Source organism: Terrapene carolina, unplaced genomic scaffold (assembly GCF_002925995.2).
Source record: "Terrapene carolina triunguis isolate 2854851 unplaced genomic scaffold, T_m_triunguis-2.0 Scaffold147, whole genome shotgun sequence".
NCBI classification, from domain to species: domain Eukaryota; kingdom Metazoa; phylum Chordata; order Testudines; family Emydidae; genus Terrapene; species Terrapene triunguis.
The window spans coordinates 7,222,467-7,234,867 of NW_020664498.1; the positions used below are offsets into that span (position 1 = coordinate 7,222,467).

General features: G+C 47.8%; 1 protein-coding gene across 1 annotated transcript in view; it reads left to right on the plus strand.

The window, feature by feature from the left end:
* The window catches only part of LOC113406876 (erlin-1-like), a 54,678-nt gene that overhangs the window by 37,765 nt on the left and 4,512 nt on the right, over nucleotides 1-12,401 (plus strand). Inside the window, exons 6-11 of the mRNA XM_026653704.2 lie at nucleotides 372-497; nucleotides 2,419-2,492; nucleotides 5,375-5,433; nucleotides 10,282-10,373; nucleotides 11,672-11,761; nucleotides 12,097-12,176. Coding sequence (XP_026509489.1) covers nucleotides 372-497; nucleotides 2,419-2,492; nucleotides 5,375-5,433; nucleotides 10,282-10,373; nucleotides 11,672-11,761; nucleotides 12,097-12,176 — 521 coding nt within the window. The remainder of the gene's footprint in view (nucleotides 1-371; nucleotides 498-2,418; nucleotides 2,493-5,374; nucleotides 5,434-10,281; nucleotides 10,374-11,671; nucleotides 11,762-12,096; nucleotides 12,177-12,401) is intronic.

The window sequence follows — 12,401 nt, forward strand, 5'->3', positions numbered from 1 at the left end:
TTCAAAGCAGGGAAACGTAATGCTGGGAACTAGTGTTACTGCAGCATTGAGAAAGGAACACCCACTTGGGTGTTGGGGAGTCACAGCATCTATTAGGCCTGTATTCTGTATTCAGCACTGCCTGTTCCTGTACATGGCTCATGGCAGACTTCCCTGTTTTTTTTGTTTGTTGCAGACCATAAAGCAGGGCTGTGCAATATTCTTATCTGTGCATAATTATCCTACTCTTCTAAGTTTGGTTTGGACAATCTAGAATTGAGGGTATCTTACCTTGTGAGAGTGCAAGGGCTGTTAGAATGGCTATGTAGACTGAAAAGCATTGTTCTCCTGCCGCGTTAGTGTTGCCCTGTGGTAACTCTCTCTTTCCTCAGTGTACGATGTTGTGAAGAACTACACTGCAGACTACGATAAGACCCTGATCTTCAATAAAATTCACCATGAGCTGAATCAGTTCTGCAGTGCACATACCCTCCAGGAAGTGTACATTGAGCTGTTTGGTAAGTATGTGGGGACCAGGGAGTATACAACAAATGGAAGTTTAATTCAGTAGGCAGCTATGCCTCTGCCCACGATTGTCAAGGGTCTCCATTCACAAGTGTCCATTAGGAAGCCAGAGTTGTGCCGAGATCACCATCAAGAACAGTCTCCTTGAGATGGCACAGTTCACTACAGTTATTCGAAGTCCTTATCAATGCAGGTTATTTCATTGTTCATGTGATGTCATATTGTGGGTTTATGGGGGTAACAGTAGCTGTTAACCCAGAACTGAACTTTGGATATAAGATCAAAGCAAAGCCTGTGTAAGTGGTCATACCTGTCATCACTGCAGCAAAAGGAGGCTCCTGGAAACAGATGTTTGGAATGTCACACATTACTCAGACCCTTGCACCATTGCTAAATGAGTCTTCATCACCACCTTGGAATCCTCCTTTGATTTCTGTGTGGAAGAAATGGAAGGGAGTTGCTTTCAGTCCCTTTGCCTCCCCTCTGCTCCTGACCCCAAAATGAGACCCTTTGCCCCTCCCTAGTCTCTTCACAAGTTGCAGGTGTTGGTGTGTCGTGTCTTGGCTTGACACCTGAGTTCTACATGCATGTCACCCATCCTCTACTAGTACCCCAGTCAGGGAAGAGCTTATGAAGCAGCATCTGGGGGATGGTTGCTTTTGGAAGGGCAGGGCAAAGGGGGTTCCTGGCATGGGAAAACTGGCTGGATCAGGACTTGACTCTGTGAATGTAAATCGCTGTGTGCAGCACAGATACGCCAAGGCTGGGTGGGCTCAATAAATATCCACGGTAGAGAGAAGCTTCCAAATGCTATTTGCAGATTATCTTTAAGCCTTTGGAAATTGGCTAATTCCAAAGGAGGAGTGTCCTGGGGAATGATTGATTTCCAAGCCTGCTGGCAGATGGGGATGAGCATTGTTCATCCACAAAGGCTTCCCTTTGCCTCTGTGCTGATGTGCATGGGCCCCTGTTGTCAGCTCGGGCAGTAAAGCTGTAACGGGGGGGGAAGGGCGGGTGTTGTAGAGTGTTCCAAAGATGGCCAGGCTTTGGCTCAATCTTACTTCCCCAGTAGCTTGATTCACAGCTTGGCATCCTTGACAAAGACTTTATTTCCAGCTTCATCCTAGGCCTCATTAGCTGCACTTTCCCCAAAGAGCACTTTGGAGGGGTGGTGGATGGAGAAGTAGATTGTACTGTAGGTGGGTCCTGATCTCTCCAGAGCCTCGCAGGTTTAAGGCCAGAGCATCAAACTGGCATTGGTGTCAGTGTGACAAGGGATGGTGGAGGGCAGGCTTGTGCCATAAGTTCCACGTGGTATTTCCTGCTGCGGCATTGAGTTGGGGCAGTCTGCACAGAACAGTCAGTGTCTTGCGTCTACCATCAGCACTGGCTGCAGTGAGTTTGCTAGTGGGGGAGCCAGCCTGGAAGCAACCAGCCTGTGAATCACTGTGTCGAGGTCTCCTCCTGGAGAGGTGAGGGGGAACAGGGTTTCCAGTGAGTTGTCGACGGATGCAGGCATTTCTCACTGTGCTGTTTAAAACTCAGTGCTGAAAGTCCCAGAGAACAGCAGGTGAGAGGGACATTCAGCATCAAACTAAACATAGAGGTTATCTCTAAAAAGCATACATATAGAGCTCCCACTGCCACAGTGGCTGGCCTCCATGTGGTGCAGCGGTCCAGGCACTGGGCTGGCAAAAGTATGCCCATGACCCCAAGTGTGCACATAGCACTGTGGAATCAGGAGGCAGGCAGCATATTGCAGGGGTTTGCAAAGTTCTTTATCCTTATTTTGTACTGTCTGGATGGACCTCCCCTGCTGAGTGATGTATTGACACTAATCACTACATGCACGTTAGCTAAATTTTACAGCGCAGGCTGCAGTGTTGCTGAATCTCTCTTGTCCCTTGAACACAGATCAGATTGATGAGAACCTGAAGCTGGCCCTGCAAAAAGAGCTGAATGTCATGGCGCCAGGTCTCACCATACAGGTAGGCTCCTTCCTAAAGGGAAACTCTTCTATATTTCACTCCCATAAAGCCTACAGTTGAGAAGGGATGGAAATGATTTCCTGCCTCCACATTTCATATGGCTTTCAATTAAGTACTGGGCACATGCCAATGTGCTCTCTGGGAGGAACATCTTCTTGTTCCCCAGGCCAACTGCCACCGCTTCTGTACAACCTTCAATGTGATTACGTGGATTACATTGAAATGTGCAGCTGCATCTAGCAGAGAAGTGTTGTAATTCCACGGGTCAGCTTCCCCAGCATGGTTTTGCATAGAAGCATTCTTTCTCAGCAGATTTTCAAAGCTTGGGCCATTCTAGCCACCTCGGCTTTTCCCAAAACCCATTTAGGATTTAGATGTTGCCCTTTTTTCCATGGAAAACTTGTCATGATGGTTAGAAAAGAGAAACTATGTGAAAGAGAGAGAAGTGGTCCCTTCTTTCTGCACAGATCTGCATGTATTAGAGTTATATCTGCAAACATATTAGTGACAAAAATAAGTTCTTACTACTTCTATCATCCCTGCAGAGCCAACCCAGCTCTGAGAGGGTGAGCGGGAGTCTGTCCCAGCTTACTCATTATCAGCACACTTGTTAAAGGTAATTTGAACAGGAGAAAATTGGGCTTGTTCCTCTTGTGTGTCTTTGTCATGTGTACAGAGGGAGGCTGTTTCCAAAAGACTTTTTTCTGCTTGCATTTTACATTAGAAATCAGGTTCCATCTACGCTGGGAGACTCTGTGATGGCTGAAGAACCTGTGAGCAGTCACTTGAGAGGCCCCCATTCTGACACCCCATCACAAGAATTAAACAAGTGAAAGTTGAGCTGGTGGGAGGGGTCAGACTCATTCTACTTTGCTTGTTTTTGTTACCAGATTTAACTTGTCCAATTAATATTTTGAGTGGAGGGAGCCTATGTTAAAAAAAATCTATGGCCTCAGCCCTTCCATCGGGTGTGAAGAGATCACAAAAAACATCCTTCCACCTCACAACTTGTCTTTGCGATTGCACAGTCCCTGTAGAGAGTGACAGATTGTGGTAAGCATCATGTCACAATCAACTTTGGAAGAGCCCTGAGGCCTTGCCTTTCCTAACCACCTAAGCCATCCAGATTTAACAGGCCTGATATTTTTAAGGTAAAAAACAAGCAGGAAAAACCCTCTTTAAGTTTTAAAAACCAACACTTTCCGACCCTCTGTATCCACCAAAAAGGGTACAAGCACGGGTTTAAAAGTTCTTTGCAGGTCACCATTAACTGAATTTAAATTGCAGAACTAAATCCTGTTCTCAGACATGTGCTATCCTATTGAAGACAACTGAGGATAGCTCTCAGCCTGCAAGATCTTTGTTACTCCTTAGGAATTGGAAGGCAGCCAGCTTGACTGAGCCCAAACTGAGTTTGCAGGACCTGCAGTTAGAAGTGACATTGTTTAACTTGTAAACTAAGCACACTTCATCTCGAGTCCTGCCTGGCATTTTCAGTCCCTTCTCAGAATAGCATTGCATTTTAAAGTCTCTGGTATAATGTTCCTTACTGTGCAACTTGCCCATTATTCTGTATCCTGTGTCATTTAAGCCATGTGCTCACTTGGCTAAGGTTACATCAGGATTTTTAATAGAGCCCTTTATGTACAATGGCTTGTAGCTTTCTAGGCTGAAATTACATGTGCTAGGCAGGGGAGTGAGCTCTCTGTTTTGATGGCCACTCCACTTTACACTGTGTTTCACCATGAGGCCCCATCCCAGCTTCATGCCTAGGATGGTCTCTCCTATCTCAATGCATTTCCCTTCCTATGTTCTTCCCCAGGCCTCATTCCCATCCAAGGGCAACTCTTTATCCATACAGATGTAAAGAGCGTGTTCTGTTATCTGGAAAAGACCAAATCCTTTAGAAAATGCAGTAGTTTATTTGTAGCATATAAGGAGAGATGCCATGAAGGAACCCATTGATGAACAGACACTTGCACTGGGTTAGGAGATGACTAGAACACTCATATATCTTAGCTAGGGAACCAGTACCCCGTGGTTTAAAGACCCACTCCATGAGAACCACCACAGCAGCAGCGATCTGCCTTAGGCAAGTTCCCCTGCTGAAGACTTGCACAGCAGCAACTTGGAGTTCGGTGCACACTTTCGTCAGATGCTAGTCTCAGATTTAGCACTATGCTCCAGTGCCGAGTCCGGGAGAGCTGTGCTGTCGTCCATATTTAGCTAAGGACCTGGTGGAGCTCTGCTTGCTAATCTCCCACAAGAGGAATGCACAGAGGCCCTTAAAGAAGTGAAACGTTACTTTCTAGTAACTGTTCTTGGAGAGCTGCCAGTGTACAACCACACTGTCCTGCTCTTTTGGGTTTTTCTGAAGGATAAAAGTTACACATGTGAATGTTGCCGACTCCCTTCCAGTTGGCTTTGTTGGGGAGGGGAGTTCTGAAGAGGGAATGCAATGAGGAGAGCAGGATGACTTGGCAGACCAGAGTATGGAGGGAGTTATGTGTATGAGGGCAGCTCAAAAAGAGGCAGAGAAACAGGGAGACAGTGGAGGGGTTCAAAGGGGGTGACCTTTTCAGAGTGACCACATAGGTGGAGATACGCTATTCTCAGTGACGACTTGTTGTAGGAAAGGAACAGAGAAGCTGAATGGAACCACCAACCCGTAAGTCACTTTCTGAACCTCACATAGTGATGTCCAGTGTCTAAGTGCTGCTGGCATGAGATTTAGAGCTTTCTCTACTAGATGACACTGCCTGGATCAGGTTATCTTGGCAGAATAAATTGCGTTCCTTGCAGGTGGTTTCCCAGCTGTGCAGTTCTAATTGTAGAGAGTCTAATTGTAGAGTGTTTTTAAATGACTTTGGCTTCTTTTTCAGGCTGTGCGTGTTACAAAGCCCAAAATCCCAGAAGCCATCCGAAGAAACTTCGAACTAATGTGAGTAGTTGCGCAGCAGATCCCATTGTTTAGCAGGTTCATGCTGCTTACAGCAACTAGGGTGTGTAACAGTCCCAGAATGTGCTCTCAGGGGGAGTGGTGGGCAGTTGGTGCCCAGGACCGCATGGAAGGGTCCAAACTTCTTATTCCTCACTGTGTATTTGTGGAGAAATTCCGTGGAATTGACTAGAGGAGGAGGCTCTTCCTCTTACCATCCTCTTCTGTTGCTAGAACTTAACTCCTGCTGGCAGCGGGCAAAGACACTCGAGGAAGGATCTCCTTCCCTATCCATGGGTAACAGAACTGATCTCAGCAAAGCTCTAGTGGTTTCATATGTATTGAATTAGACTGGGCTCTTCTATCTCACTGCAGCAGTGTGCTGAATGCTGTATCTGCTGAGCATGCTTTGTGAGTGTCCCCTCCCTGGCGGGAGGAAAGGCCGAATTGGCTTTATGGGACCACTGGCTCAGATGTAAATGGAGATTGCCAAGGACTCAGGTGCAGCAAAGTGGGGCTCTTCTCTCACTGTTCTCTCCTGTTCCTCTGAGGAGATAGATTCCCCCTCCACAATTTCATGTGGAGATGAAGTTTGAACTGGCTTTTTTGCCTTCCTGGTTGGTGCATCATCTTTCAAACCATTAGCAGCTGCTGCAGGACCAGAGGAGGGAGCCCTGGAGATGGCTCATTTGCCTCCCCCTCCCCCCGTCCCCCTCTGTGTGTGGAAGAGCAAAGCAGCTGTGAAGGTGTCTGTAGGTGGATGGTGATGCAGAACTGGTCTCTACTTGTTTCTGTGCAGATTGCAACTCCAGCCATCACAAAGCTCCCTGGAACTTGTCTGGGAGGGTTTAGCAGACTCAAGACCCATCTGATATTGTCCATGCAGGAGCCTGCTTTCTAGAAATTCCCTCAGGACTCTGAGGGAGGATCACACTGTGCTGCTTCCCCTGCATGCTGTCCTTTTCCCAGAGGCACTGTTAGGTGCAGAGCTGAGGCATGGGAGCCATTCAGGGTTCACGTTAGCTAGTCTATAGCATGAGGTTAAACTGCTGATCATAGTTAACACTCAATCTGCCCTTGCTTGGGGGTGGGTCGTGTCTGCAGCAGCTGCACAAGGGCAGTCTTTGGTGTTGGTGGGCACTGGTGCTGGGGTGGTGGGAAATAGATGAACCCAGGAAATTGCCTCCAGAAAGGGGTTAGGTGGCTGAAATAAGGAGAGCAAAGATACACAAGGCCAAGCAGAATGTAAGGACAGCAGGACCAATAGAATAAGCGAGGTGCTTAATCCCAGGCATGGGTAGGAGAATGTTGGACGACAGTTCTTGCACGCGCGTGCACACACACGCCAATCATTACGCAGACCATGTTCCCATCTGTGTAAGAAGGCCAGGTGGAAGCTTTATCTGGCTGTGGGCTGTGCTCCCCTTGGGACCAGCACACACTCCATATCATGGCAGGATAGGGTGACTTGGCAGTGTTGCCCACTTTTGCAATTGTATCACAAGTCTTGTGATATTTTCTGTTTTCCATCAAGCCCCAGCTGCTGGAGTCATGTGATCACATGAGAATTTTGGCTTAATTACCAAAAAGTAAGTTTCTAGCATTTGTGGTTGTGAAGGAAAGCTTGAAAATGTGACACTGATGCAGCCCTGTAGGCTAAGGTATTGGACTGCAAATAAACCCAAAACTTATTAGTGAAAACAGATCAGTATTTTTAAATGAAATTTCAAGACTTTTTGAGATCTGACTTGTAACTTTTGATAATCTGGGGTTGGCGGTGCTACATATGTGCTCCCATCACCAGGGCCATCTTTGAGCCCCTTGCAAACATTCATTGTTATCTTCACAGACCCTCAGGAAAGTTGGGCAGTGGTGTTATCCCCAACGTACGGATGGGAACTGAGATGCATGGAGTCTGGCAGAGCCAGGAACCAAGCCCAACTCTCCTGAGTCTTGAACAAATGCCTTAATCGTTAAGGCAGATGGTGGGTGGTGTTAGTAAAAAGTTTGGGAACCACTTTCTTCACCACCAGACCATCCGTCCACTCCAGCAGCCTGTGTCACAGGGATCCTCAGAATCCTCAGAGAGCAACAAACTCGTGGTGAGGGCAGTCTGGGGCTCTGAACCAACGCATGAGATGACAGCTAGCCTGAATGTTTAGTGTGAACACATTTAGAGGAGTCCCAATAGTCAGCCCTGGAACTTCATCTTCCCCTGAGTCCATATATGCCCCCTTCTTAAAACTCCTGGGCCCATGGTCCTGGTGTGAATCCTGTGTTCTAACCACCATCCTTTGAAGCAGAGGACTGCTTGGCCTCCCCTTAAAAGAGCTCCTTAATTAGCCACAGATCTCTTGTCCTCTAGGCTCATCAGGTTTTCTGTGTCACTGCCCCGAACTCCAGTAAGAGCATTGCATGGAGGTCCCTCAGACAGCCAAAGTAGCTGTCTGTGCCATGTGGATGCAGCTGAGCTCGCTGGTAGACACCTTACACGCACCTGCAAGAGATGATTGGGGTCAGGAGAAGTTCAGTGCATGGTGAAGTTCCTGAGTTTAAATCCTATTTTAATATTTTGCGTCAGCTGCTTTATTCTTAACCAGTCTGTTGTTTGTGCCCTTCTCAGATCTCTAGCATTTTGAACTTCTCTCCCCTTTCATGTGCATCTTCAAACAATGAAAGCTCTTCCATTTCCTTCGCTCGTGTTAGCAGGAATATACTCGGTGCTTGGGCTGGTTGTTAATTGCATCTACCACAGCTAGCAGAGAGCAGGAGAATGCAAAGCAGTGACATCGTAGGTCCTCACATAGGGTTGCATGCTGTCTTTTTGGTAGAATAGTGGAGTGGAGAGTTGAAGCAGGTTATCTTGGAAGGGAGCTAACTGGCTTTGGCTCCACTTGGTCATGTGGATATGATGCTGATTTGCCCAGGTTCACATCTGAAAGCCAGGAATAGAGAGTACCCTGTATTGAAGGGGCATTGTCGCCTCATTGTCAGGACATGGTTTAGTCTTGGGGTCATTAGGGAGCCTTGGCTTCCTAGGTGACAATGGTGGCACAGCTGCAAGCATCTTTTCCAGAGTAACTGACCCTTCCGGCCCAGAGGCTCTGTCACTGCAGTGTGCTCTACCTTGGAGCAGTCCCGGAAAAGCAGTGTGGTGCTCTAGTTAGTGCAGAATGCAGTAACTTGTCATTTGAGTGGAGTACTTGTTTGTGTAAGCTCAGTGCCCTGTCCCAGGTACTGGCTGCCAGTGTCCAGGTGCAGGTCTTTGATCCGTAAAGCCTGCAGTGGTCTAGGATACACTTCCTAGGAATCTCCACCCATAAGTCATGTCAATTACAAACCACCCTTGCTGTTTGGTTCAGGATGGGCAGCAAGACTTTCTCATGCAGGATACAGAGTCAGACTCTTCTGGCTGATGCCCTAGATACGGTCTCCCACAGTATTCTTGCCGGCAAGTTAAAGTAGTATGGGCTGGATGAATGGACTATAAGGTGGATAGAAAGCTGGCTAGATCGTCGGGCTCAACGGGTAGTGATCAACGGCTCCATGTCTAGTTGGCAGCCGGTATCAAGCGGAGTGCTCCAAGGGTCGGTCCTGGGGCCGGTTTTGTTCAATATCTTCATTAATGATCTGGAGGATGGCGTGGACTGCACTCTCAGCAAGTTTGCAGATGACACTAAACTGGGAGGAGTGGTAGATATGCTGGAGGGTATTGGACATTGGTGAGGCCTCATCTGGAGTACTGTGTCCAGTTTTGGGCCCCACACTACAAGAAGGTTGTGGAAAAATTTGAGAGAGTCCAGCGGAGGGCAACAAAAATGATTAGGGGGCTGGAGCACATGACTTATGAGGAGAGGCTGAGGGAACTGGGATTGTTTAGTCTGCAGAAGAGAAGAATGAGGGGGGATTTGATAGCTGCTTCCAACTACCTGAAAGGGGGTTCCAAAGAGGATGGATCTAGACTGTTCTCAGTGGTACCTGATGACAGAACAAGGAGCAATGGTCTCAAGTTGCAGTGGGGGAGGTTTAGGTTGGATATTAGGAAAAACTTTTTCACTAGGAGGGTGGTGAAGCACTGGAATGGGTTACCTAGGGAGGTGGTGGAATCTCCTTCCTTAATGGTTTTTAAGGTCAGGCTTGACAAAGCCTTGGCTGGGATGATTTAGTTGGGAATTGGTCTTGCTTTGAGCAGGGGGTTGGACTAGATGACCTCCTGAGGTCCCTTCCAACCCTGATATTCTATGATTCTATGATCACTGCAGGTGCAGAGGGCAGGTATCTCTGCACTCCACCCCTTTCATGAATTTAGTGCTTCCATGTAATGAGGGTCCCATGTGCAGAGGACCATTCAGGGCCATCTTTAAAACAGTAACTCCTCCTTCCCTTGCTAAGCTTGTACTGGGCAGAGCCTCAGGGAGGGCTCGGTTAACCTCCCCTTTGCTCAAGCAGTCAGCTGGCCTCCAGTTGTGTCTCGTGGAGTAAATCCCTCTAATTGGATTCTGATTAACTTCCACATTGGACTCCAAGGGCAGCCTGTGGTGACACAGCGACCACCAGTTAAGGGCAGCACAAAAAAGCCAAGGAGCAAAAGCAAAATCCCAAATACACAAGCAAGCTGCTCCTATTCTGCAGCCAATTTATTGGAGTTTTTAACAAGTAAAGTAAACCTGCAGTTCACCCTATATTCCCCAGACATACTCGTCTGTATGCTGTCTGGTTGTTCTGTACCTGCAACTCCGTGTCTATCCCACCTGCACTCAACTGCTCCCCTTTGGGATGGTGACATTGCGTGCTGTGTTTATTCTAAATCTACACCCTGAAGGCTCACTTGCAAACTGTTTTGTGGTGCAGGGAGGCTGAAAAGACCAAACTGCTCGTAGTAGCACAGAAGCAAAAGGTTGTGGAGAAGGAGGCGGAGACGGAGAGGAAGAAGGCTCTCATAGGTATGTTGAAGAGTCATCGACACACAAGCACTACCAAGGGCTAGTGTCTTCAGATTTCATCTTCTCACAAGCTATTACTGGAGTGGACTAGGACAGAACATCCCAGCTAGGCCCTTTTGACAGTCTGCTGTCCCTAGCCAAGCAGGAACAGGCTAGATCACTAGTTAGGTGGGAGACGTCCAGGGTAAATCCTGCAGCTGCTGATTCAGTAGATGAGGCGCCTCCCTCTGAATCAGCACTGACTCCCTCACTGGGGACAGCAGACCTCTGAGCACCTCATTGCAAGGCTGTATTGCACCCTGCAGCAGTCGGTGCACTGGCTACCAGTTTTTGTGGTGATGCTGCTTCTGACCATTCAATGATACAGTGGGGCCTGTTATTGCCCAGTGGACACATGGTGCAGAAGCACGTTATCCTATGAAGCCGTGTGTTTAACTTTCGCAATTTTATTCTCTCGTCATGTCAATACAGTTTGTGTTATGCTGATCCAGTCCCCCAGTGGCGTTAGAGATGCTGTGCTGATGGGGGGGCCATCTTTCAGAGGGGTTGTAAAACCAAGGGCCTACTCCTGGGGGTCACGGAGTATCACCTGGTCCTTTTGGAAAGGAATTGAGAGCAGCCCCAGTGGCCTGGTCCTACTCTAGTTCAGGGATCATATGCCACTTCCATGAATGATTCCCCTTTGTAAAGTGCTGCATTGTGGTGCAGGACAGGGGCGTAAAAGCTCGCTAGAGTTCTCAACACCTCTCCCTTGGAAGCTGCTTAGAACTTAGAGACGTTCCTTTTGAAGTGAAATTCTTAGTTGTTTGGCTTCTACCCAACGTGTGTGCATCGCATCACTAAACAGTTTGTTTTCAGTACATTGTAAGGGCATTTGGAATGGGGCTGCGTACTGCACTGGGGACACTTGTAAGCCAGATCAGTCCTTGGACTGGAGTCACAAGCTGTCCTGGTGAAAGTGGCTGAGCTCTGCAGGCTGAATGTCTCCACACCAAGGAATTTTGTAGGCTGTAAGTTACTGGTAGCACTACCCGCGTGAAAGGTGGCTGAGTTACTGCGGTGCTACAACCCATCACTGTTGTGTTTCCTGATCGTGCCACCCGAATGTAACACTGTTAATTTGTGAAGCACCTTGAGGGGATGGAAGAAGTGAGCTGTAGGGATAGCCTGGTACTGAGCCTCCTATCATCAGCAATCAGTGCAGTCCATTCAAAACTACTGTTCACATGACTGGGCTGGGATGCTGTGGCCACAGGTGCTTGAGCTGGTATTGTCTGAGCTGCTGTTTGTAATTGCAGAAGCTGAGAAGGCGGCTGAGGTGGCCAAGATTCATTATCGACAGAAGCTTATGGAGAAGGAAACAGAGAAGAGAATTTCTGAGATTGAAGGTAACTGGAGCTTGAGTAGTGACGCTTCTCCTCTCTCTCTTCCCCCCCCCCCTTTTCCCTCCCCCAACGCTAGCTGTTAGCACAAGGTTTCCAAGAGGCACCCCCGCACTTCCAGTAACTATAGGTGGAGGAGAAACCTCAGCCTGGGGATCCTAGGTACTATCACAGTGCAAATAATAAACCTCACACAACTGTAGCTCTTAACTGTGAGGTTGAATTCTCCCCGAGTGTTTCACAGCCAGTGATCTCCTTACATCACAGTCCCAGGGGGCCTGTAGTAATGTTGCTACTGCAGTTCTAATACTCTTTTCTATTTGACTTTCTCTTGCTGTTAGATGCTGTTTTGCTAGCAAGAGAGAGAACAAAAGCTGATGCAGAATATTACACGGCTCGGAAAATGGCTGACTCTAACAAGGTATGGGGAGTGTTTGGAACAAAGTGACCCAAAGCTTAGACTTGCTTAGTCTCTTCGCTCCACCGAGGAAGGGGAGGGCTCCAAATGGCGAGTGATATGGGAAGGTTTGATTTATCTAATATCAATCCAGTTTTCTGGTGCAGGGATTTAAATCTTGACCACAAACCCCCGTTGCTGGGTGCGGGGTGAGAGGGGACTTGTGGGGATAAATCCAGTGATGTCTGC